Source organism: Littorina saxatilis, linkage group LG1, assembly GCF_037325665.1.
Source record: "Littorina saxatilis isolate snail1 linkage group LG1, US_GU_Lsax_2.0, whole genome shotgun sequence".
NCBI classification, from domain to species: Eukaryota; Metazoa; Mollusca; class Gastropoda; order Littorinimorpha; family Littorinidae; genus Littorina; species Littorina saxatilis.
Window position 1 is genome coordinate 70,670,589 of NC_090245.1, and position 27,060 is coordinate 70,697,648.

The 27,060-nt window shown below is 44.7% G+C and overlaps 1 protein-coding gene across 1 annotated transcript in view; it reads right to left on the minus strand.

The window, feature by feature from the left end:
• LOC138977538 (retinal homeobox protein Rx1-like) overlaps positions 1-20,573 on the minus strand; it is a 22,492-nt gene extending 1,919 nt beyond the window's left edge. The window contains exons 1-3 of the mRNA XM_070350365.1: positions 18,416-20,573; positions 4,467-4,693; positions 1-1,347 (exon numbers count right to left, since the gene is read on the minus strand). The exon at positions 1-1,347 is cut by the window's left edge and continues 1,919 nt beyond it. Of these exons, the coding sequence (XP_070206466.1) occupies positions 931-1,347; positions 4,467-4,693; positions 18,416-18,788 (1,017 nt within the window). The 5' untranslated portion in view covers positions 18,789-20,573 and the 3' untranslated portion in view covers positions 1-930. The remainder of the gene's footprint in view (positions 1,348-4,466; positions 4,694-18,415) is intronic.
• Between the last annotated feature and the right edge of the window lie 6,487 nt (positions 20,574-27,060).

Consider the following 27,060-nt stretch of genomic DNA (forward strand, 5'->3'; position numbering starts at 1 on the left):
AGAAGAAAAAAAAGCTGATTCTCTTAAACAGTGACTTTTACAGTAACGGAAATAAGCAGCAATTTACAGTAATATTCGGTACATTTTTGTTGAGCTTACTTTGATTCACATTCTAAAATGTGTATAGATGGCGAGATAAAAAAAAACAAAAACAAAAAAAACAAGACAAAACAAAAAAGGCCAAGCCGCTGAGGAAAAGCAAAACGATCTGATGGAAAGACATCCCATTTTTTGGGACTTTCCAACAGGTGTTTTCTTCTTGAAATAAAACTCTTCCCGTCTGAGCTATCAATGAAAAACACGACAAAGCGCAATCTCGCACTTTGTGGAAGAAACTTAATACACAGATTGCTAATGCTATTCGGTTGTTTTTTTTAAACCTTTTTCATTTTTTTGTCAAATAAATTCTTAAGCCCATGATTTCCTCCGTGTCCTATTGAAAAGTCATGTCATGTACCCAAATCACCTCTGGCAGTCAAACGTATCAAAATAACACCCACACAATATGTCGTTTGGTTATTGTCCATAACTGATGTATTTTCATATCAGCCTTCCTGCCGACATGTGATAATTAAGCACACACACAACAACAAAACAGACAAAAGTAGATCACTGTCGTCATTTAAGATGTCCAAACATCCTGTCGTGTACGTCATACCCTGTCACAATGTTCTGGCAAAGAACCTTCTTCTTTTTCCGTTTTCCTGGGCCGCAACTTCTGCGAGCACTCGTAATTTGCACAAGTGAGTTTTTTTTAGTGGAACTATGTTGGTTTTTCCTCCCGCCATTCAGGCAGTCATACTCCGGGTTGTTGAAGAGCGAGAGTGTGAAGGGGGAAGGGGGGGGGGGGGGGGGGGGGCGGAAGGGACATCTTATCAAAACTCCAAAGTATACTCTTAAACATGTCAGTGTGTAAATACAATAATATCATCAATAGGCGTTCGCTCCGAACTTTTCCAGATGCTCTTTAGCCTTGTCCCTCAATGAGGCAATACAGGACTTTGGGTCATCCATCTGGAGACCGGAACTGAAGATACCGGCCAACGAACTCAAAGACCCGGGACCCAGGGCTGGAGATCCACACATGGTGGAAGCAAGAAACTCCGGGTATGACGTCATTCCCTGTGACGTCAGAACGGGGTTGACGAAAGACTGAAGCGAGACGGAGGCTGGAATGCTGGCCCCGACGGTCTGTATGATGGGCGGGGTCAACCAGGGGTCAAGAGGAAGTGATGCAGCAAACTGGGAAACCCCAGGGGATGAGGGGATGGGCAGGGTTTCGGAGAGTGTGGTGGTCTCGACCTTTTCTTGGCGTCGCCATTTCGCCCTCCTGTTTTGGAACCAAACCTGAAAACAGATAGTAATGAAAAATGTAAAATGCTGGCTGGCTTGTCAGATTTTTCGTATTGGAGACAAACAATCCTTATACAAATAAAAACAAAAAGAAGAAGAAATACAATTATATCTGTATCGTTACGCGCCTCCGATCAGAAAACGCCCCCCAGTGACACCCCACGTTCTTTTGACCGCTGGTCTGTTTACATAATTGAAAGATATATGTTATGAAAATACCACTGCAGTGTATAGGGATCCTCTTAGGAAGTCGAAAGGGTGTCCTCTGGCCATATGTATTTTGTAGTGTGTACTCGTGTGTGAGAGTTCGGTTGTATCACTTTACAACAATGTTAGTGGCTTAATTCCTGCGGATGTAAAGACGATCGTTAATAGACGATTTTCAGAAATAACTCTGTCGGGTTTGCATGTGTTGTGACAGAGTGAGTACCCTTGCATTTGCGCAGACAACCATTGCCATGTGCTTCCTGTTCACATGTTTGAGACGCGCCCACTTGCTGGTGACTGACTTTAATATCACGTGGCAAATAATGCCACATGGGGAAACGTCCCCACGTGACATTACAGGCCAGTCACTGGCGTGAGGTGTGTCTCAAACACGTGTACAGAAAGCACATGGCAATGTTTGTCTGCGCAAATGCAAGGGAACTCACTCTGTCACAACACATGCAAGCCCGACAAAGTTATTATCGGAATTCGTCAATTGAGTCCGAAGTCTTCTTCGCAAAGTCTTCTCATCGCAAACTCAGTGCCAAATTAAGCTTCGTGCGGCCAGAGACTTCGAGCAGTTCATTTGAGGCTTAATTCCGTTGCAGTTCAATGACGAAACGGTGCGTGCAGTTCGAAAGCAATCAAAGAGAGGTTAGGTTTAATGATGCGGGTGTTTTGGTAGGAACTAATTAAACAAGTATCTCCACTTTGGGCCTATAAATAATTTTGTTGACAAATGTATCAAACCAAGGCCTCTTTCACTGCAGTCTCCCAATGGATTTTGTTTTTGTCTAAATTTGACCCCATCCCTCACTTCCGCTGCAGGTTTGACCAAACTGAAAGACGGGCGTGTTCCTCTGTTTGAACGTGCTGACCTGCTGACGATCCTAATTGTGACAACTGACCACAGTCTTTGAAAGGAACAACGTCGTGGGCTGTCTTCAACGGTGACAATTGACCCCTATCTCTCCCAGGCTTTGCCGTTCTTCTGTGCCCCATTATGACTCTGTCCCTTCCCGATCTGTCTGTCTTTTTATCTGAACCGTCATGCTGGTTCTGTTCTCGAATCTGTCTGTCTGTCTGTAAATCTTGCTTTTCTCTGTCCTTTTTTTTGCCCCTTTGGTTCTATCTGTTTTTGGCGCACTCTGGGGTTTCACTCACCTTTTCTATTCACTACAACCTTCACCCCTAACCCCTGGCCTTTCTTTGTTGTCTGTTCCTGTGTATGCTCCACAGCGGTTTGTGCTTCTAAAAAAACCACTCGTCTGTCTGTCTGTAGGCCTGTCTGATCTGTCGTCTGGTCGCTTGCACTGTGGTTTATCTGTCTGTCCCTCTGTCCTCCAAACTTTCGTTGTTACGGAGTCTCAACATGTTTCTCTGCCTTTATATCTTTGTCTTTTGCGTGATTCTTCTTCCGTTCTTTCTTCTTCTTCCTCTTCTTGACCTCTTCCTCCTTATCCATTTCCTCCCTCCCCTCCGTCGCTGTCTCTCCCACCCCTCCCACCCCTGTCCTCTGCCAGTGTCCCCCCTGTGCAATTAACTCTTCGCCCTGACCACACGACAAAGAGCGCGTGCTGGGGACTGGCCAATCCCCAATTAGGACTTCATTTGGTGCGGGGCTGCGCTCTCGCTGGAAACGAGAGTCTCGAAAGAGCTAATTCGATTGCGAAGAAAAGGGGAGGCAACCCGAGCTTTTGTGGGCAGAGTGGCGTGCCCATGGTCGAGCTAAACGTTTGGATGGGGTTAATTACGGGAGGAGAAAGGGAATCGCAGCGTATAACGACATTACAATAGTTTTAGAAGCATCTGACGCGTAGGATTCACAGTTCGTTAAGAGCGGGTGAAGGGGGACATCAAGCAAGACGAGCTAATGACCTCCAGATTAAACACTTTGACGCTCTAAAGGCCGCCTCCGATAATGCAGGCAATGATGATAATGACAACCTTGGCTAATTCGCGGTGAAAAGGGCGAGGGAATGGCGTATTAGTCGTAGGCAAGGTGTGTCATAAAAGAAAGTAAAGAAAAATCAAGTGGAGCAAGCAAGTTGTTCATTTTGGCCAAGGAAGCTGCACTTCCAATCTACGAGAACGTCCCTTGCACCTCATTTGATTGGTCACTTCTGGCACGTGGTAATCCCAGTAAAAGGCTGTAATGGAGGTTTCTTTGGGGAGGATGAAGCAGGGATTACGACAGGATTTAGAGTGTTTTATCAACACAGAGTTTTTCTTTTTGTTTTGTTTTCTGCGACTGCGGCCAGTTTTGTTTTGGTATTCGAGCAGTGTTTGTCGTTAGCTTTTTGTTTGGGAAGCTGCCCGCGTTGGTCGAGTCACAAGACTTTCACTTAATCTCTACTTTGGAGCCTGTGGAGTAGTTAAACAAATCGCACACTGCGGGTAGTTCAGTGACTGTGATTTAATTTAATCGTTACAGAGGTAGAGGGAAAACCTTCTCGTTCATTCTAGACTGACAGAAAGCAGTGTCTGTTTGCATCGGGAGAAAAATGAATGTTTGACCATCAGCAGCACTGGGCTGCAGCAGCAGCAGCAGCAGCAGCAAACAAAAAACCCACAAAAACAACAACAACAACAACAACAAAAACACCACCACCACCACCACCACTAAAAACAACAACAACAACAACAACAACAACAACACCAACAACAACAACAACACCAACAACAACACGCACGCACACACACACCACATCACATCACATCAAATCACATCACATCATACTTTCACCGCCAATAAAGAAACAAAGAAACAAACAAACAAAGAAACAAAGAAACAAACACAAACAAACTCATTAAACAACCAACTAACCAACCAACCAACCACACAACCAACCAACCAGCCAAGCAACCAACAGACCAACCAAAAATGATTGTCCATGATATCCTACCTGTACTCGGACTTCAGGCAAATTGATTTTATTAGCGAGGTCCTCTCTGTTGTACACATCAGGGTAGTGGGATTTCTCGAAAGCACGCTCTAGCTCGTGCAGCTGGTACGTCGTGAAGGTCGTGCGGTTCCGTCGGTGCTTCTTAGACTTGCGTTGCTCCGCTTCTGTTACGTCATCTGCCATGGCGTCATCGTGGCCGCTGTCCTCTCCAGGTGAAACGGCTGCGGCTGTGTCGTATGAAAAAGCTGAAGTTTGATCAAAATGTTTAAGAAATGAATTTACCCGCGACACAATTACCCGAGCCATCGATATAGGGAGAAAACAGGTTGATAAAAAGAAAAAGAAAAAAAAAGAGAGAGAGAGAGAGAGAGAGAGAGAGAGAGAGAGAGAGAGAGAGAGAGAGAGAGAGAGAGAGACGTAAGACATTTTATTGATTGAACACACAAGGTTCATTTCAACGGTGTGTGGGGAGGGGGGGGGGGGAGGTCAGTAATACATGCCGTGTGTTTGTATTTATGGACAATCACCCGGTTTTATCTCTTTCTCTCTAACATATACTCACAAGAGAGAGAGAGAGAGAGAGAGAGAGAGAGAGAGAGAGAGAGAGAGAGAGACAGACAGACAGACAGACAGAGACAGAGACAGACAGACAGACAGACAGACAGACAGAGCCAGACAGAGACAGACAGACAGACAGACAGACAGACAAAGATAGACATACATAATATACTGTTCAAAAAAAGAAACGCATAGTTGCTACTTGCCAAATTTGTTTTATTTTTCGAAAAAATTAACAGAAAATCCAATATTTAGATTATTTGTTTGAAATTTGGTATGGACACAGTTGAATGCACACACAGTTCATTTGCATCTTCAAATCAATCAGTCAATCAATACGATTGGGTGCCAAGGCTGTCAAGTCAGTAGGGGGTGTGACTGCCTTGAGCAGCAACAACTGCCCGGCACCTTCTGGGCATGGACTGGATCAGATGCCGGATATCTTGCTGTGGGATGGTGTCCCACTCCTCCTGAAGTGCCTGCAATAGATCGCGGTGATTTGCCGGCGCTTCTTCTCGCCTGCGCACACGTCTGTCCAATTCATCCCAGAGGTGTTCTATCGGGTTCATGTCTGGCGACATGGATGGCCAGGGAAGCACCTGGACATGGTGGTCGGTGAGGAACTGGGTGGTGAGTCGTGCTGTGTGCGGGCGAGCGTTGTCCTGCTGGAATATGGCATCCTGGTCAGCCAGAAGAGGAAGGGCGTGTGGGCGCAGAATTTCCTCCACGTATCGCTGGGCAGTTATGCGCCCTTGGACGTGCACCAGGGTTCTCTTTCCAGCGGTATTGATCGCCCCCCACACCATGACGCCTCCACCACCATGAGCGGGTGCCTCATCCACACAGTTGGGCGCGTAACGTTCGTTTACTCTCCGGTAGACCCTCCTCCGACCATCATGTCGCTGGAGCAGGAAGTAGGACTCGTCGCTGAACCACACGTGTCTCCAGTGATTCCGGACGGTCCAGCGAAGGTGCTGGTTGCCCCACTGCACTCGGTTCTGGCGATGGCGGCGGGTGAGGACAGCTCCTCTGTGAGGTCTGCGAGCTCTCAAACCAGCTTCATGCAGGCGGTTCCGCACGGTCTGGTCCGATAATCGGTGTGGCCCGGGGAGAGCCTGGACAGAAGATGAGGCCGACAGGAAACGATTCCGGAGGTGGCGGAGCCGTATGAAGCGGTCGTGAGCAGCAGTTGTCGCCCTTGGTCTTCCCGCTCGTGGCAAGTCAGCAACGGAGCCACCCAGCTAGCAAGCTTTCGTCGGCCGATTGACGATTTCAGTCGGGTGACGTCGTCATATGTCGTGTGTCGTCGTCCGTTGTTGAGCCGATACCGTTTGACTGTGTGTAAAACTCGGCAAATGTACGTAATAAACCCTGACATCGGCCCGACGCAATGTTGCTGTCGATAAAAATATGCAGAGTTACGGGAGATAACAAATTTATGATCATTATTTTAACATTTGTTACGTCCCCTGTTCAAGGGTCGGCCCGTCAACGGCGTGACATGACCCTGCAAATGCGAAACTGAATTATTCATATTTGTTGACTTTTTCACATAGGAGTAGGATAATTAATTGTAAGTTTCATTTGTATATTTGCAATCAAAATTCAAATACAGCATGAGCTCAAAACATGAGTTTTACATTTTAAAAATACGCCATCATATATACTTGAAATACTCTCATAGCTTTCCTTACGGTAAACAAGATTGAGTGTAAACATGGCCGGCTGCTACTTTCCCGCGTGAGCGAAGTTTACTTGTTTTCTTAGTTCAAGTTAATATCGAAAGAAGAGACATTCTGGCGAATGTTGGACAGCACATTGATGATATGTTATCCGAGACGAATGTCGCCTCGGGATCTCAATCTGAGTGCTGGTCCCAGTGCCACGTGGTGGCGGTGATAGTTGACAAGTTGTGTAGCCAGTCACTCTTTGATATTTCTGATGTTGAAATATCACTGGTGTTTGCGCGGAGAACTGTCCAAGGACGGATGGAAACCTACAGGTGTGTTCAAGCTGTTATAACGTCAACTCGAGGACAACCGACGGATGGAGCGAGTAAGTGATTTCGTTTTTTGACTCACATGCGAAGCAAAAGTGAGTCTATGTACTCACCCGAGTCGTCCGTCCGTCCGTCCGGACGTCCGGACGTCCGTCCGGACGTCCGGACGTCCGTCCGGAAAACTTTAACGTTGGATATTTCTTGGACACTATTCAGTCTATCAGTACCAAATTTGGCAAGATAGTGTATGATGACAAGGCCCCAAAAAACATACATAGCATCTTGACCTTGCTTCAAGGTCAAGGTCGCAGGGGACATAAATGTTGTCTAAAAAACAGCTATTTTTCACATTTTTCCCATTTTCTCTGACGTTTTTGAGATTGAATACCTCAACTATATATGATATATAGGGCAAAGTAAGCTCCATCTTTTGATACCAGTTTGGTTTACCTTGCTTCAAGGTCAAGGTCACAGGAGCTCTTCAAAGTTGGATTGTATACATATTTTGAAGTGACCTTGACCCTGAACTATGGAAGATAACTGTTTCAAACTTAAAAATGATGTGGGGCACATGTTATGCTTTCATCATGAGACACATTTGGTCACATATGATCAAGGTCAAGGTCACTTTGACCCTTATGAAATGTGACCAAAATAAGGTAGTGAACCACTAAAAGTGACCATATCTCATGGTAGAAAGAGCCAATAAGCACCATTGTACTTCCTATGTCTTGAATTAACAGCTTTGTGTTGCATGACCTTGGATGACCTTGACCTTGGGTCAAGGTCACATGTATTTTCGTAGGAAAAATGTGTACAGCAGTTCTTAGTGTATGATGTCATATTGCTAGGTTTAGTTATTTGACCTTGACCCTGAAGGTCAAGGTCATGTAAAGGTCAAGGTCAAGCATGTGAGTCGTATGAGCTTTGCCCTTCTTGTTTTTGCTTTAATGTTAGTTTTGCTGTTATACAGTGGGGGGGGGGGGAGGACATACTGCTGTATCTGTAGATGTAGATGTAGGTGTTTTGTCCTGTTACAGTGGGGGAGGGGGGTGGAGTACGAGTACATACTCATGATACTGCTGAATCTGTAGCTGTAAGTGTAGTTTGCACTGTTACACTTGGGGGGTGGGGTGTACATACTGATGTATCTGTAGCTGTAGATGTAGGTGTGTTTTGTCCTGTTACAGTGGGGGAGGGGGGGTGGAGTACAGACTCATGATACTGCTGAATCTGTAGCTGTAAGTGTGGTTTGCACTGTTACACTTGGGGGGTGGGGTGTACATACTGATGTATCTGTAGCTGTAGGTGTGTGTATTGCATTGTAACACTTGGGGGGGGGGGGGGGGGTTGTACATACTGATCTATCTGTAGCTGGTGGTGTGTTTTGCACTGATGCACACTTGGGGGGGGGGGTGTACATACTGCTGAATCTGTAGCTGTAGGTGTGTTTTTCACTGTAACACTGGGGGGGGGGGGGGGGGGGGGTGTACATACTGCTGAATTTGTAGCTGTAGGCGTGTTTTGTACTGTTACACTTGGGGGGGGGGGGGTTGTACATACTGATGTATAGATGTAGCTGTAGGTGTGTTATGTACTTTTACAGTAGGGGGGAGGGGGGGGGGGTTGAACATACTGCTGTATCTGTAGCTCTAGGTGTGTTTTGCACACAGGGGAGGGGGGGGGGTTGAACATACTGCTGTATCTGTAGCTCTAGGTGTGTTTTGCACTCTACACTGGGGAAGGCGGTGGAGTGTTGTACATACTGCTGTAGGTATGTTTTGTACTGTTACAGTGGTGGCAGCGGGGGGAGGGGGGGTGTACATAAAATTTTCTGAATCTGTAACTGTAAATGAGTTTTGTACTGTTACAGTGGGGGGGGGGGGGGGTGGGGGTTGTACATACTGCTGTATCTCATAATCTGTAGCTGTAGGTGTGTTTTGCACTGTTACACTGGGGGGGGGGGGGAGGGGGGTTGTACACACTGCTGTATCCGTAGCAGTAGGTGCGATTTGTGCTGTTACAGTTGGGGGGGGGGGGGTGTACATACTGCGGTAGCTGTAGGTGTTTTTTGCACTGTTACACTTGGGTTGGGGGAGGGGGGGTTGTACATATATACCGCTGAATCTGTAGCTGTAAGTGTGTTTTGCGCTGTTACATTGGTTGGGGGGGGGGGGGGGGGGTATACATACTGCTGTAGCTGTAGGTGTGTTTTGTACTGTTACACTTGGGGGGTTGTACATACTGCTGAATCTGTTGCTGTAGGTGTGTTTTATACTGTAATACTGAGGGGGGGGGGGTGTATATACGGCTGTAGCTGTAGGTGTGTTTTGTACTGTTACAGTGAGGGCGGTAGGGGCGGGGGGTTCTACATACTGCTGTATCTGTAGCTGGTGATGTGTTTTGCACTGTTACAAACGGGGGGGGGGGGGGTGTACACACTGCTGTATCTGTAGGTTTGTTGTCTACTGTAACACTGGGGGGAGGGGGGGGGGATTGTACTGCTGTAGCTGTAAGTGAGTTTTGCACTGTTACACTTGGGGGTGGGGGGTGGGGGGGGGGGGGGGTGGTACATAATGCTGTATCTGTAGCTGCATGCCGAGCCAGCAAGACATTAGCGGCCGATAGTCGGCCGAACACCCTTCAAAAAGTCGGGCAGGTGACGTCAAAAGATACGACGAGGGTGTTGGCCCGACTAACTTTTGCAAAGAGGCAACGAGGCGGCCGACAGGCGGCCGAACACCTGTACTATGGCGGCACGCATCCGGTCCGATGTTAATCGGCCCGATGGCTTGTTGGACCTCCGGCCCGACACCTTATGCCGACATCGTCCCGATGTCTTCCCGCTGAAATCGATATCTTCCCGATGTCGGGATAAGGTGTCGGGCCGCAGGTCCAACAAGTTATCGGGCCGATTAACATCGGACCGGATGCGTGCCGCCATAGTGCAGGTGTTCGGCCGCCTGTCGGCCGCCTCGTTGCCTCTTTGCAAAAGTTAGTCGGGCCAACACCCGCGTCGTATGTTTTGACGTCACCGGCCCGACTTTTTGAAGGGTGTTCGGCCGATTATCGGCCGCTAATGTCTTGCTGGCTGGGCAGTGGCTTGAAACCTGACCCACAGTCTACTGATGGTGCTCTGGGACACGTGGAAGTGCCTGGCGATTGCACTTTGACTTTGGCCTGCTTGTAAACGACCCAATGCAATTTGGCGGTCTTCTCTGCTCAATCGGGCCATCTTTCGTCGCTGAATTGTCGTCTGATTTCTTTGTGGCGAACAATCCGCTTTTATGGGTTTTGGAAGACATGGTGAGAGCTCAATATTCCCCGAGTTTCACGAGATTACACTGAAGCATGACGAGTGGTCATGCCAAATGAGCAATTTTGACATTGTAGCCACTGATAACGCATGCGTCACGTGCAGAGCTCACTTGTGGCAATGGACGAAAGGTCGACGACCAGATAAACATTTTCTGCAGTTTGGTGGATATCCTTGTAGCCATATAACTAAATTAACCAAATATTACAAGCTATGCGTTTCTTTTTTTGAACAGTATATATACAGACAGAAACAAATACGTTGACCGTTGTGGTCGAATGGCAACAGTAAACGTCTCTAGGGAAGAGTCCCTGATTGAGAAGGGCCCAAAAATGATATACGCTGAAATACATGAAAGAATGAAGATTTAACCGGGAAGTCACACTTGTAGTTTTCACGGCTGCTGTGGCGTAAGGAAACGTGGTGACCGTTGGGTTCCCCATAACTTTAGCAAAGAGCAAAAGCGGGGTAGGGTGGACAGGTGCACCCATATGCTATGAACATTTGACGGAAGAAGGTTTCCTCGCGTTTTGAACATCGCAACAGAAGACCAAACATGGGAAAACCAATAGGACTCAAAGATGAGGCAACAGTTGGTGGTGTGGGTCTTCCTGGATGAGAATCCACCTGTAAAATTCAAAAGAAACAGAAGTGCTTCCTAACACATGATAGTGTATTTCTTTGCAAAGTCCAGCCATGTTGCCACCATATCACTTGAGGAGAGACAACCGAAACTGCTTGGTGGTATGTCGGCCACTGATTGCCAAATATCTTTCTGGTATGTTGCACACGACGTCCCCGACCGGGTGTCCGTGGTCTATTGCTCCATCACGAAAAACCGTTTGATCAAAATATTTAAGAAATGAATTTACCCGCGACACAATTACCCGAGCCATCCATATAGAGAGAAAACAGGTTGATAAATAGAAAGAAAAAGAGAGAGAGAGAGAGAGAGAGAGAGAGAGAGAGAGAGAGACTCTGAGAGAGAGAGAGAGAGAGAGAGACAGACAGACAGACAGACAGACAGACAGACAGACAGAAAGACAGAGAGAGACATACATAATGTACACGGACAGAAACAAATACAAACAGACATTCAGTCAGACAGAACCAACCCTCATCCCTCTCTTCAAAATCTGCCACCTGTCTATAACTGTCACAGCTCGGCACGGCAAAAAAAAAAACCATCACGTTTCCACGACCTACCTCCTGTCCTCCCCTAGGAGAGGACACAGTAAGTACAGTAATAGAGGTGTGTTTGTTGACGTGTTTTTACCACATACACCTGATTATGTGTCTTAGGGTACTTCGACAGACGGAGAGAAACCAAGATAGCGAGAGAGAGTGAGTGAGAGAGAGAGAGAGAGAGAGAGAGAGAGAGAGAGGCAGAGAGGCAGAGACAGACAGACAGACAGAGACAGACAGACAGACATACAGACAGACACAGACAGACAGACACAGACAGACAGACACAGACAGACAGACAGCCAGCCAGCCAGCCAGACAGTCAGACAGAGACAGACAGACAGACAAACAGACAGACAGTCAGACAAAAAAAACCCACCAGGACCAAGACGATCTCCCTCCCCCCCATCCTCAAATTATGCCACCAACTCTCCCAGTGCGGCAAAAACCTCTCACGTCGCCACTCCCTCCCCCGTCTCCTCCCCGCGGAGAGGCCACAGTAAGTAATAGAGACGTGTTTGCTGGCGTGTTTGTGCCATTGACAGGCACCCCTGAATAGGTGCTATAGGGTAACTCGATCCGGGTGTCGGTTTCCTACCCCGCCCCTCCATTTTCCACCCGAGACCCCTGCGAGCAACACCACCCGAGGCCAGATAATTCGCTTTGTGGGCGCCTTCCCCCCTTCTTGGCCTAGCATCTTTTCGGGATTAGGTAGGCATAAAATTCGCCTTTGCTCCATTATTTATCTTCATCTAATTTGATTAAGCTCAGGCACAATAGCCGACAGGGGTTGAGGATAAACGAGTGGCAAAGGAGCGCTCGCTCGTGTACTTTTTTTTCAACCGCGTGTCTCTGTCTCTTGTGTCAGCCCCTTCTTCGGGTTTTCCTCTCTCTCCGTTTGTGTGTGTGCGAGAGAGAGGGGAGCCCCCATGCGGTGAGGCAGGAGAGGCATTTGTACGTATTAAAATTATTCCAAATTGCACGGTTTTTCTCCGCGCTTGTCAAGGGGCGATTGTGCAGCGATAAAGCATTTTTGTGTCGATGAAATTAGCTCCCGCTTCTCGCCGGCTCCCGTCAATGCGATCTGTCAGCACACAGGCGACACTAGGACCGCAGTGAAGAGCAGCCCCGGGCTAAATGACAACAGGCCCGCAGAAACCATATTATTTCCACAAATCCCTTTCTCCACCAATACCCTACCCCCAAATTAGTGTAATTACTTCTTTCTAACGTTATGGCACGTTTCACCCCGAAGTTCTTGTGCGGGACAGACAGGACCATATTTTTCGCGGCGTCTCCTCCCATGGCTGGATCGGACAGCTGTTTGAAGCGAGAGCGGAGAAAAACGCTACTAATGAAGGGGAGGGAACTCTCACAGATCTGATCAATACGGTTGTTGGTTTAAAACCCACGTGAAGCCCTTGGTGAATGGAATCCAAACAGACGTTGGTTAATGCTTTTACTCTGACATGATGTTACTCTCTTTATCTGACGCCCTTACGTTACTTCAGCATGATGCTACTTACTTGTATCTGACGCCCTCTCGCGTGTAGACTGTCTCGAGATAACGACCAGTTTTAAATCTAATTTTGGCGCTACACTTTTACATTATGTTCACCCCTTTGAGTTTATTTTTTTGTGACACTGCGCCATAGTGAGATAAGGGACTGGAAAATGTGACGTTTTACTTTCAGTTCAAGTATTTGAAGAATGTCTTTCAAAGATGCTGCCTTCCCGCCAGGCGGCGCTTTTCAAATATTTCCAACACCCGAGACAAGCAGCGCCCTAAAGCGCATTCATTCACTTTGATTTAAATAATGATCATACTTATCGAACTCACAACGCACGTGTTCGATGGCATGGGTTTATTAAGCAAGCGGCCATGACAGAGAGAGAGAGAGAGAGAGCAAGGGAAGCAATCCCATTAGCAATCTCATTAACAAGACATTGGTTATTTCCCTTAGACCATACTGACAATACTTGTGGTGCGTTTTCGAGCAAATCGTGCCGTGTGCGTCTAGATTAATTTTAGGAATAGTGGATGCCCCATATTCTTCAGTTTCGTCAAATTCACCAAAAACTCATCCAAACGGTCACATCCATAGTACAATTTTAAAGTGTTGATCATCGGTCATTGACGTATGCAAACTTGAAATGAGTGGTCATTTTGACGCGGGTTGTTGATCAAGTAAACCCTCGCATTACTGATATGCCGGTATACAGTGGAAAAGGCTGAGTACTTAATTTTTAAAATGACCCAATGGTGTTTCAATGGCGCCTTGTGTGCTCATTATGACCGGATACTTGATGGCATGTTTAGATACAGCAGGGGTGGCGTGTACGAGAAAGTGCCGAACTGGATTGGACCAAAACTCTGGGTCGGATTGTTCTGAAATCTCAAACAAATCTCAATTTCAACGAATCGACCCGGTGCTTTACTCCCACCCAGCTGATCACTTTGTTGTGTACACCAGCCCTGGTCCTCTCTTAGACAGTTATTAACTAGGAAAGCTCTAAACTTGAACCAGTACTATATGTATGTAATGGTCCATGCCCAGTAAGGGATCCATAAAACGTCTTAATAGACAATATCTCGAAACAATTCTGTCAGTTTTGTTTAAAGACTGTGGAAGAGTTGCTACGCGCCTGAAGCCCAGACAAGCACCCATCGTGGTTGTGTAGTTAAGGGGTTTGTTTTGGAAAGAGAAAGGCATCATTTACAGAACACACACAAATATATCATTGCCCCGTGACCCTAGGAATCTGCCTGTAATATTGCACTCTTTCACATTGCTGCTGGTATAGTTGTTGCTGTTGTTGTTGTTGTTGTTGTTGTTGTTGTTATTATCATTGTTATTGTTGTTGTTGATGTTGGTGTTGTTGTTGTTGTAACTGGTATACATGTTTTTCCCCATTATTGTCATCAAATCGTTATTCTGCTATGCGTAAAATTACCCCCAGATGAAAAAATAGTATTATCATTTTTGAGTCACACATTTATTTGTATTTCAAGTAAACTGATCGCTCCGCACATAAACTGAGCAAAATAATACTTGCACCCGTTATCGTAACCCAACTAAAACATTCATACCCGTGTCATTTCATTCAAACGTGATAAGCCATTAAAGGCCCTTCACTTGGCTATAGATATGGCGAACAGTTTTCTGTCATAGGTATCACGTGACCACCGCCGAAGTAAGGGTATCCCCCAAATCGACCTGACAAAAACGTCAGGTACTAATTAAAACGTCAACAACAATTCAGAATAGGCTTAACTTGGCAACATTGACATACGAGGAGAAAGCCAAATCAATTATCTATCCAGAACAGGTTGCTTTGTTTTGCTATCTTGCGTATCTCATGTGTTCTGTCATTTCTACTGATACAGGTGTGGAGCGCATGAGCAGTTTGAATGAAATGACACGGGAATGAATGTTTTAGTTGGGGTACAAAAATGGGTGCAATAATTGTTTTGCTCAGTTTATTTTGATTTAAAGGTTTCTTGAATTTGGAAATACCTGATTAAAAAGTTTGGAGTACGAAATTGATCGACTAGCATTAGAATCAAATGCACAATCAATTACTTACAACAAAAAGTCGAATTGTCAGTTAGTACATGTGTCACATGACTGATGTGCAACAGTTGATTGGCTAATGGCAATGTACTTAAAACTGTTCGCGCCATCTAGGAGTGCGCTAACAATCGCTGAGAGCGTATTGACGCGACTGTGACCCTTCTTTGGATTTGAGAAGATTATTCGCATCGTCTATTTTATAGTGACATGTAGCTATAATCGTCCCCGCATTACCAACAGATGGACCAGTCTTAAATAGCTTGTGTTTAATAGAAAAGCACGAGTAATTGTTATTCCGTAAGATTCAGAGCTAGACTAGCACTTGAAATTCGACTGATTCGATACACTCTGTCCACGGTAGCAGACGACACATGGAACGGGATTGTATCGGCTCAGAAATTAATTGAACGGTTTTCGCACATGTCAGGGCAACACTCACTGGAATAGAAAACGTGAAAAGTTCAAAACATTCTTACCGTGTAAAATTAATAAGCACCAGTCTCCCCAAAAATTTACATAGCCTACAACACGAGAAATAACATGCCAAAATTATTTTTTGGAAATAATCCAAGCATGACCTAGTCAGTTTCATATCAGGGGACTTTACTAAGTTGCTTGGGAAGTGTTCAATTTTTGGGATCATTGAAACGTCTAGTACGTATTTTGCTACCAATAGTTAATGTAATATAAAAGAAAAAAAGTGTATTTTCACGCGTTATTAAGCATAACTAAGGTACCAATCTGAAATGAAATCTCATAGTCCGGACTTGGTACTAAGATCATGTAACAACAATTTCAATAAAATTGATGAAAAGTATAGCCCTGACAGTGCCGCCTCAACTTTTGCAAACCGTGTTAAATCCCGGTCCCGCCTGGTGGGTTAAAGGAGGAGATTTGTTCGATCTCGCAGGTCAACTTATGTGCAGACCTGCTAGTGACTTATCCCCCTTCGTGTGTACTTGCAGGCACAAGACCAAATAGGCACTGATAAGATCCTGTAACCCACGTCAGAGTTCGTTGGCTTGCAGAAAAACGAAAATACCAAGCATGTATCCCCCGAAAGCGGCGTATGACCGCCGAAATGGCGGGTTAAAAACAGCCATAAACCTTAAAACCCACTCGTGCAAAATCATAAGTGAACGTGGGAGTATCAGCCCATGAACCAAGAGGAAGATAAAACCAATTATTTTGGACAATCTGCGAAATCTGATTTGTGTGTATATGCATGATGCTCATTAAGCGATGCTACTGTTTTGTTTTTCTTCTGTTCTGGTTCAGCTACCTGTCGTATGGTTTCATCCTCTTCCGGAAATGACGTATACGCGTGCTATAAAGTGCCATTGGGAATATCAAGTATAAAACGCGATGGAAAACAATGCCTCTTTGTTTCCACACTTTTTCAAAATAGATATGAACCTGTTAAAAACAATTAATACACAAGAATTGTACTTATTTGTTTTCCACACCTTTTCTGTTTACCTGCTGTCTGGCACCTGTCGGGAGATTCGTGACGTCCTTTCTTTTACCATTAACCGATATTATATCTACTGACGCACTTGGTATTACACCCATATTTTTTTTTAACTTTGTATATTTTTGTCTTGCATTTTACGTGTCTATCTTCCGCTGTACCTATCTAGCTTTCAATCTAGCTCCTCCCTGCATGTCTGTCTGTCTGTCTGTCTGTGTCTGTCTGTCTGTCTATCTGCCTGTCTGTCTATCTATTGTGGTGGTGAGAGAGAGAGAGAGAGAGAGAGAGAGAGAGAGAGAGAGAGTGAGAGACAGACAGACAGACAAACAGACAGATAGGCAGACAGACGGACGGACAGACAGACAGACAGACGGACGGATGGACGGACGGACGGACGGACGGACAGGCAGACAGACCGGGTCAACAACAACAACAACAACAACATTGATAGTAATGATACATGAGTCCAACATATTAATACGGAACTTGCAAGAGAAAAATGGTTAATTCTTATTAACTGGCTCTGTATATGTAGAAGAAGAAGATTATAAACAGTAAACAGCAATAAAGCAACTCCAATATTAATCAACAGAAACAAAGCAAGAGAGAAAGAACAACAAATATGTAAACAAAGAAAAGAAAGAAAGAAAAAATAAAATAACAAGAAAGAAAAAAGGAAAAGAAGCACAACACAGTAAACATTGTAAGAAAAAAAGGAGAGAGAGAATGAAAGAAAATACATAAAGAAAGAAAGAAACAAGTCGCGTAGGGCGAAATAACAACATTTAGTCAAGCTGTCGAACTCAGAGTGCACAGAATGAAACTAAACGCACTGCTTTTTTCACCAAGACCACATACTCGTAGTTTCGTCGCAGAATAGTGCTGTAGTGGTCGCGCTGAGCAGGATAACACGCTTTTCTGTATGTCTATTCTTTTTAGCTTACTGAGTTTGTTTTTAATCCAAACATATCATATCTATATCTTTTTGGAATCAGGGACCGACAAGAAATAAGATGAAATTGTTTTTAAATCGATTACGGAAAATTAATTTTAATCATAATTTTCATATTTTTAATTTTCAGAGCTTGTTTGTAATCCAAATATGACATATGTATATGTTTTTGGAATCAGAAATCAACGAAGAATAAGATGAAATTATTTTTGGATCGTTTAATAAAAAATAAAAATTAATGACAAGTTTCCGATTTTTAATGACCAAACTCATTCATTAGTTTTTAGGCCATCAAGCTGAAATGCAATACCAAAGTCCGGCCTTTGTCGAAGATTGCTTTGCCAAAATTTCAATCAATTTGATTGAAAAATGAGGGTGTGACAGTGCCGCCTCAACTTTTACAAAAAGCTGGATATGACGTCATCAAAGTTATTTATCGAAAAAAAGGAAAAAACATCCGGGGATATCATTCCCAGGAACTCTCATGTTAAATTTCATTAAGATCGGTCCAGTAGTTTAGTCTGAATCGCTCTACACACACACACGCACAGACAGACAGACAGACAGACAGAGACACACACACTGACACACACACACACACACACACACACACACTCACACACACACACACACACGCACAGACAGACACACACACATACACCACGACCCTCGTCTCGATTCCCCCTCTATGTTAAAACATTTAGTCAAAACTTGACTAAATGTAAAAAGAAAGAAAGAAAGAAAGAAAGAAAGAAAGAAAGAAAGAAGGAAAGAAAACCCGAAAGAAAGAAAGAAAAAAAAAGAAAAAAAAAAGAAAGAAAGAAGGACAGAAAGAAATTACAAGCAAACGTAGGCTAATTATTTCTAAGCTAACGGCATACAGATTCCCTTACCATCCACGCCAGGAGAGGGCCATTCCTTGGCGGAATCTTGACCGCGGTGACGACTTTGTTTTGTTGACGTTGACTTCACGTGCACACTCTGATTTTGCTCTTGGTGGATTCCGCTGTCTTTGCAACGTGTGTTTCCTGCATTCTGTTGATGGTAATAATGCTGATGTTGATGTTGATGTTGATGTTGATGCTGATCATGATGTTGATGTTGAAGCTGTAAGCTTTTGGCGTCAGCATCTCTGCTCATGTTCAGTCCCAAGATGGCGTCGATGGAGTGAAAGGCTGCAGACGCTGACAAACTCATGGCAGCGCCGTGATGTGATCTGAACTGGTCAAAATAAACGTTGATTGTTGTTGGAATACTATAGTTCATGCACCGTTTTCCTCTTTTTCAAAATCGTAGGGATGATTTAGTCTACTCACATGTGTCTACCTTCAAAATATTTGACTTGAAAATGATGTAACACATACGATGGTCAACATGAATGTCTCTGTGTCAGCAAAAAAAAGTCATGCTGCAAGCTTTTAGTTTAAAGTCTGAAAATGTTTTACAAGTAAGATTCCATTATCAGAGCAAGAACAGTGTTACCAGAAATAAAAACAAGTACTTTTTTTTCAGTTCTTCTTCTTTTTTTCAAAATATCAAAATATCAATATCGTTTGATATTTTGAATAAAAACAACTTCTAATTTACGTGTATTTTCAGCATTGTTACGCCTAAACACAACTCAGTTAAACTGCTCCGAAATGCAAGAACATATCATCTGGGGTTTTTCCCAATCGTCAGTGCAGCTTTCAATATTTTGTCCTTGCTTTTGTTTATTTTGTTTCTATTTTATTTTCCTTCTTCCACAAGTATATTATTTATTTCATTTCTGTTTCTATTTCTATTAATAACATTGTTTCTTCAATTTTTTATTTTTTTTATTCTTCTAACCTTTTAACAAAGTTGTCCCAAGAAAAGCACTTCAGCGTTGACCCCCCAAAACCACAGGTCAGTCTGACACCATTGAGGGTGGTCAGTGCCACCCCAACTTCTAGAGATCTTGACCAGTCCACTTGAGAGTCCTCAACTGGACACCGATCCAAGCCACGGAAATGGAGTCCACTGCCTCTTGACCCTCCTTGAAATCCTCCCACTGGATCTTTGTGCTATGCTCCAGATACTTCACAGTTTAGTGCCGAAATACACGTGCAGCTCTTGGCTATTGTTAACACAGTAGTCGATTTAATTATCTGATTTTGGCGTTTCAGCTACTTGACAAAGAATCGCGCATAGTGAAGAGTGAACAGTTCAGTTTGCTTGTTCATTGTTACTCTTTTATATAAGAAGGGTCTTCGATTCTTCTTTTTTCTATTGACGCAGGAAATGTTATTTCTTCTTGCATTTTCTGAAACGAACTTGTAAGAAGGAAATAATTTTCAACGGGCTGTATGCCTGGCCGTCTAATGAGTCATGAACTTCGTCCTTCAAGAGATTGTAATGACAAGAGTTAATTCACACTTGGCTGTTCCTCTCTGACCCTTCAGATGTGACACTACTGTCCAGGACACTCCAGAACACAGTCCAAACGATGGTCATTTCCTTGAACAACGCTGGACCTCTAGAGGACCAACGTTTTGAAGAATTTTGAATGGACTTTTCGGTACTTCAAATTTTGTCGGATTCGTATTAGAGCCTTTTCTTTTTACCATGGTAGTCAAACGCATATAACTAAGAAAAGCGTCACATTAAACCACAAAACGTTCACCTTGTGCGTTTGACCAAAGTCCTCAACTGGGTGTCACCATTACAAAAGAAACTTGTGCCGTTGACCACACACTACAACTTGGTGTCTCTTATTGCAAAATAACGTCTCTATCACATATCAAGCATTAGTCAGATAATGCCGTTTTACCTGTGAAAAGCCTTGACGATTGAAGAATACCATGTAAAGATCGACAGCTTTAAATCTCTCAACAAAAGCCTCCTTCTTTGTCTCACCATTGCAAAAGAAAGTCTCTGTCACACCTCGAACTTCGCCGGGTCAGCACTAGCGTTCAGCCTGTGAAGAGACTTGAAGATCGAAGAAGACCCTTGAAGAGTACATTAAATCTGGGAGACATTTCGCTCATCGTGACTAGGGCGGCCCTACTACGCCGTGTGAGTCTCGTGCTACGCTAGCTGTCCCACAACTTACGCCGTTCGTGGTGTGGTGGGGGTGCTGGTGGTGGTGGTACCTTGTTGGCAACAAAGCCGCGTCAACAGTGACGCCCTAAACTCGCCTCCCGTCGTGATCTTTCACCGCTTCTTCAAGTGTCGCATGTGCGACAAGAAGGCATAGTGATGATGGTGGTGTTGTGATGATGCGGGATGGGGGTGGGTGGTTGTTCGGTAGGGGGTGGGGGAAGGGGGAGGGGACAAGGGTAAAGGGGGGGGGGGGGGGCGGGGAGAAGGTAGGAGGATTTTTAAGGGTAGAGAGAGATGGGCACAGATTGAGATCCCAGTATGAATGATTAGGAAAAGTTAAGAGCAAAAGGAGGAGGTGGGGGGGGGGGGGGGGGGAGGCTTATTGCGGAGATAGCAGAACTTTAGAAAAAATGGTAGTGAAGGAGAGGGTGGCGGGATTACAGGCTCGGGGTAGGGGGGAGGGGAGGGGGGGGGGGGGGGGTAGCGGACGTTTCAGGTGGAATGGGTAGATTGAGAGGTCAGGGTGATAGAGGTATTAGAAGTTAGAAAACGGTGAGGAGAGGAAAAGGGTGTCTTTGAGTGTTCAGAAAATATATGCAGACTGTCACGTGGTTGCAGAGCGGAGGGGGGATGGAAGGGTGGGGGTGGGGTGGAAGAACAGGGGGAGGTGTCGTTTGGACAAGATGGCGTTAGAACCAAGTGATGAGTTGATTAACCGCAACAACGGCCTTTTCTATGCGTTCTGTATTGATTGCAATCAGAGGTGGACGACAGGGTCGTGGGGGTGGGTTGTGTCTGACAAAGGGGGCGGGGTGAAGTAGTTTCTTTTGTCGCCGGCGTGGGGGGAATGATGCTTTGGTTTAAAGACCTTCAGACCTCGCTAATTTTCACAGTTTGCGTTTTGATTAGCTGTGGCCGTTGTCATCTGCTGTGTCTGTCTGAAGGGATTTGTTATGCAGCAGTTCTCCGCGAGTTTCACACATTTGAACAATCTTTGGTACTATGTCTGTCTATAGTTGTCTGGCTTTCTTCACCGACCTTTTTGCCTTGCCATGAGGTGGTGATTGTTTGTGGTGGTGGTGGTGGTGATTGTTTGTGGTGGCCCGTTGGTGGTGTGTGGGTGTGTGTTTGCGTGTCTGTCTGTCTGTCTGTCTGTCTGCCTAGTTGTGTCTGTGTACATGTACGATCTCTTGAGGGCAAAAAAGTGCTTGTGTGGGAGTATTTGTCCGCCATGTATCAAGAAAATAATGTTAAAAAGTCATTTTTTACACTTGTCCCTCACTGTCCACCCCCAACCCCATCTTCCACTCCCCTCTCCCCCTGCCCACCTCACCTCCTGTCCCTATCTCCTCCCACCCCTCGCCCCACCCCTTGCTCCCTACGAAGCCTTCATCGGAGCTAATGTAATCCCACGAGGAAGGCTGACAAAGGATTACAAAGCACGTAGCCTGGGGGCTTCGGGACTTCCCGGAGAGCTTCGTAAAGCTCCGGTGACAATACTTGTCAGCGGCTAACGAGAGGGGCGGTGCAGCGGAAATTAATTGGGAATAAATAAGCGCCGCGCGCGGCCCGCCTCGATCTGTTCCATCAAGCAGTTAGTAAAATGAAGTGAAGTAAAGGTTTTGTGTGTGTGTGTGTGTGTGTGTGTGTGTGTGTCTGTGTGTGTGTGTGTGTGTGTGCGTGCATGTGTGTATTTGTGTGTGTGTATGTGTGTGAATGTGTGTGTGTGTGATGTGTATGTGTGTGTGCGTGTGTGTGTATACGTGTGTGTACGTGTGCGTGCGTGCGTGTGTGTGTGTGTGTGTGTGTGTGTAGCGTGCGTGTGTGTGTGTGTGTATACGTGTGTGTGCGTGCGTGCGTGTGTGCGTGTGTGTGAGAGTGTGTCTGCGTGTGTGTGTGTGTGTGTGTGTGGTGAGTGTGTCTGCTTCTGTGTGTGTGTGTGTGTGTGTGTGTGTGTGTGTGTGTGTGTGTGTGCGACCGTTCGGTCACGGTTGTTGAAGAGTAAAATCGTGATTTCTTGATCCTTGCTGATGTTCTTCCTTGCAATGTGTGAAATTCAGTCATGTCCAGATCTGTGTTTGGTTAAATGTGACGATTTTCCCTTTCATTGAAATCCAGGGTGGCGCGTTTTTAGACCCACTTTAAGTATCTCGCAGTGATTACAGAAGTCAAATTAAATCAAATAATGCTCAGTGCTTACTGAACTTCATGTGTCTATCTACAGACGAAAAGGAAGGGGCAACTAATTTTGGATATTATGCGGAGAATGACCAACCGATCGATTTTAAAAGACATACTACTGGTATAATTATTGTATCTGTCACTGTGTCCGTTTGTCCATCCTGCACGTCTGTAAATCGTGTTTGCGTGTCTCTTTCTATTTCTGTCAATTTCTTTTGAAGTGGTTGTGCCACTGATCAACAGCCACTATGATAATGTTCCACACACTGACAAAGAAAGACACACAAGCATACCCACACACATCCAAACGCAGACACCGACAGCGACACAGACAGACAGACAGACAGACAGACAGACAGACACACACACACAAACACACACAGAGACACACACACACACAGACACACATACACACAAACACACACACAGACACACAGACACACACACAGACACACAGACACACACACACACACACAGACACGCAGACACACACACACACACACACACACGCACACACAGACACACACACACACACAGACACACACACACACACACACACACAGACACACAGACACACACACACACACACAAATACACATACACACACACTCACACACACACACACACACACATACACATACACACACACACAGTCCTGGCACACGCACACACACACACACACACACACACACACACACACACGCACACACACGCAGACACACACACACACACACACACACAGTACTGGCACACTCACACTCCCAATGGCGCAGACAGACAGACAGACAGACAGACAGACAGACAGACAGACAGACACAGACAAACAGACAGACAGACAGGCATCATTATCGTTATCAACATCACCACAATCATTACCACCAACACAACCATTATGTACAAACATAATTTCTCAGGAGTACTGCCAAGCCCTCACGCGTAATGAAAACGCGCCAGCGACGCCTCACCGACGGAGCACAAAAGCAGCTGTCTCTATCAAAAGGGGACACAACTTTTCCCCTGACGTGGTTAAGGCAGTCCCGAAGGGGCGGGGACCCGTCACTTGTTCGCCTCTCGACCTCACAACTGTGCACGACAAATAAAATACCCTGTCTTTGCATTCAACAACGAACATGACGAGTTCAATTTTAGGCTGAGAGAAGGGAAAGAACATGCATGGGTGACAAGGAAAACCCCTTTTATATTCTCGGAGGGAGTAATTTTAGTTGTGGTGCGTAGAAGGGGGCACTGTTCCGGCGATATTTTTAGTCTAGATCTGTTATGGCTTTACTCACACTTGCTAAGAACACAGGGTGGTGACATAAGTGTTGCATATCGGAAGACGGAAATTCAGAGCTGTACATTTGGATCGCCCTTAAAAACAATCGATAACAAATAGTTTACTTGCCTCAGTTCCCATAGTTTTTCCCAGTCATTTTTACTGTTCATGATCGAGAGTATTTTAGTTTTTCCCATCTGTACAATAAGGTGTTTACACATTAACTGTCAGCTTTTACTTTTCCTGGTCATGTTCATAACTCCGCAAGCACGCCGCAGAGGACAGTTACGAACTTCTGGGACTAAGGTCACATCATGTGACGTACTATCACCATGCTACAATTTGTGACGCCCCGTTGTTTAGTTCCGACGAAGCGAAGTTTCGCGCGACGCTCCAAATTTCAGTTTGTAGTTTGTCATCCTCGAGTATGCAACACTTATGGCACCCCTCTGTATATGGGCGGAATCACACTTTTGTAATACGTGCCTCAAAAATGGACACCTATTTATGAATCAACTTTGAAAAGCCACCAAAAAAAACCACCTCAAGATTTTCGATCAAGCGAACAAACAAACCATCGATTACCCCTCCCCCCCCCCCCCTCCCTGAAAAAAAACCCAACAACGACCAAACAACAACATGTATCGATGTTACATTTGCTCATGGTGAGCTTGTAGATTTTCAAAATCTGATTTTCTCATTGTCAACGTCGTCGTCTTTTTTCCTGTTGTTCATTTTGTTCAATTTGTTCTTAGATTCGCTGTCGTCTGTAAATAGATCAATAAATAATACCAGAAAAAAATGAGCAAAAAGCAGCACAGCTAATCTGATTCCCAACCTGAAATCTGCATCTACCTGCAGTAAAATGTCTAAATGATATAACTAATCTTACGTTTTCTGACTGCTTCGGATAATTAGATACAAACATTCTATGGAAACAGTCATCTTTTTCTTGTTCCTCCTTTCCTTTCTTTATCACGTTAAACATGTGAACTGAAGCATGAAATGAGACCTCACTAGGGCAAAAAAGGCGAACTAAATCATACACACAAATCATCGCGTTTAGTTTTGAATCCGCGGGCCTCGCGACGGCCAAAATTAGATCAACACTCTAAAAGGGCGCGTAATTAGCGTGAAAATTTAATTGGGCTGCCATGATCCGCGGACTAGGGGGCTTTGTTGTGTCAAAATCAGGTGTTAATTGAGGATTTATTTTCCTTGAGGTAATCATGTGAGCAGCTAGGCCCCATTTGTGTCACACTGAAAAAAAGAGAAGAAGAGTGGAGTGAGACTGAGTACACGTGTGTAAGAAGGGTGGAGGGGAAGGAGGAAAGGGGGGGGGGGTTGAGACGATCAGGAGTGGGGGAGAGAGAGAGAGAGAGAGAGAGAGAGAGAGAGAGAGAGAGAGAGAGAGAGAGAGAGAGAGAGAGAGACACACACACCGGCACACAAGTAGATATACTCAGATGGACAGACGTACACACCTACGCGCAGGCACGCACGCATGCACGCACACACACACACACTGACACATATCCTATAATAATGCATTTAACTGGACAATACGTTCGAACATGTTAACGTTTCGTTAAAATTCTAAGAAACAGCGTCCTGTTGTTTTGAAAAATTCAAGTGGGGCGTCACCGCATACAATAAAATAATGAAGACGTTTGATAGTAAGAAAATCAAACGCAATTGATCAACATATAAATATACATCCAATTATATGCTTTGGCGCTACCTGCAATATTCAATCCCATTTTCAAGAAAAGTTAGGACTGTATTTTTCGTCAATTGTACAACGTTACTCAGTGTGGTACATAAACAAAAAAATATGTACAAGTATAAACAAAAACAGGCGATAGTATATTCTTTGCATCCGTAATTGTGTCTGTTTTTCATTACCAACATTTTACAGGAGTAGGCCTATAACTTGGATATAACTTAACATAATCACCTTTCTCACAAGTATCATTAGAGCGTTCTAGACAAGGCCCTTAATTTGATTATTAATGAAATTTGGGAGGGCAATATTTTTATCTTGGTTCCTGGAGAACTCACAACTTTTGAAAGATTGAAAAGACTGAAAGTTGACTAAAACTGCCGGTTACTTCGGCCATTTGATTTTCTTTTTCTAAAACATTACGAAGCCATCCTTACAGTCACATCCTGGTCAGTTTGGATACCGAATACAAGGCAGTCCAAGCATTCCATCCTTTCTCGCACAAATCCCATCTAATTGCAATTTGTAAAGCAATTATAAACGCTCAAACTCTCGCACGCCGCTCATTTTGACAAACAAGCAGACGACACGAAGGGACATAACTCAGACAACGCGGAACCAGATTGCGTGATTACGGCCCTTTTACTTCAACCACTTCAAAGGAAAGAGGGACTTTGTCAAGACGTTCTAAGGCGATTTTAGTTCCAGACTTTTAGTCCCCTGACGCGAAAGAAGATTATCCCGGTAGCGTGGTGAAATGTTGTACATCTCACTGATTGTTTTTGTCGAGCAAAATTGAAGTGTACTGACTCAAAAAGGGAAATGAAGTGTTAACACGAAGGACAGATTATCTTACCGTTTTAGTAGATTAAAGAGAGAGAGAGAGAGAGAGAGAGAGAGAGAGAGAGAGAGAGAGAGAGAGAGAGAGAGAGAGAGAGAGAGAGGGGGGGGGGGATGGTTCAAAAGACAGGTTATATATATAGAAGAATAAACAGTATAGTTTGAAGGCGAAAATTACGGCAGTCGTATGTCTATATCTATATACGGCTTGTGTGTGTCTGTCTGTCTGTCTGTGTATTCGCGATGCACGGCCAAAGTTCTCGATGGATCTGCTTCAAATTTGGTGGGCATATTCAGGTAGACCCCGGACACAATCTGGTCGATGACAATTTTGAACACGTGCTCTAAGCGCGGCGCGGTGAACCGATTTTGGTTTTTGTGTTCATTCATTCACATCCATTTCCAGTAACTCTTCCTTATCTTCTCCAGTGTTTTGCGCGTTTATCTCCCTTCCT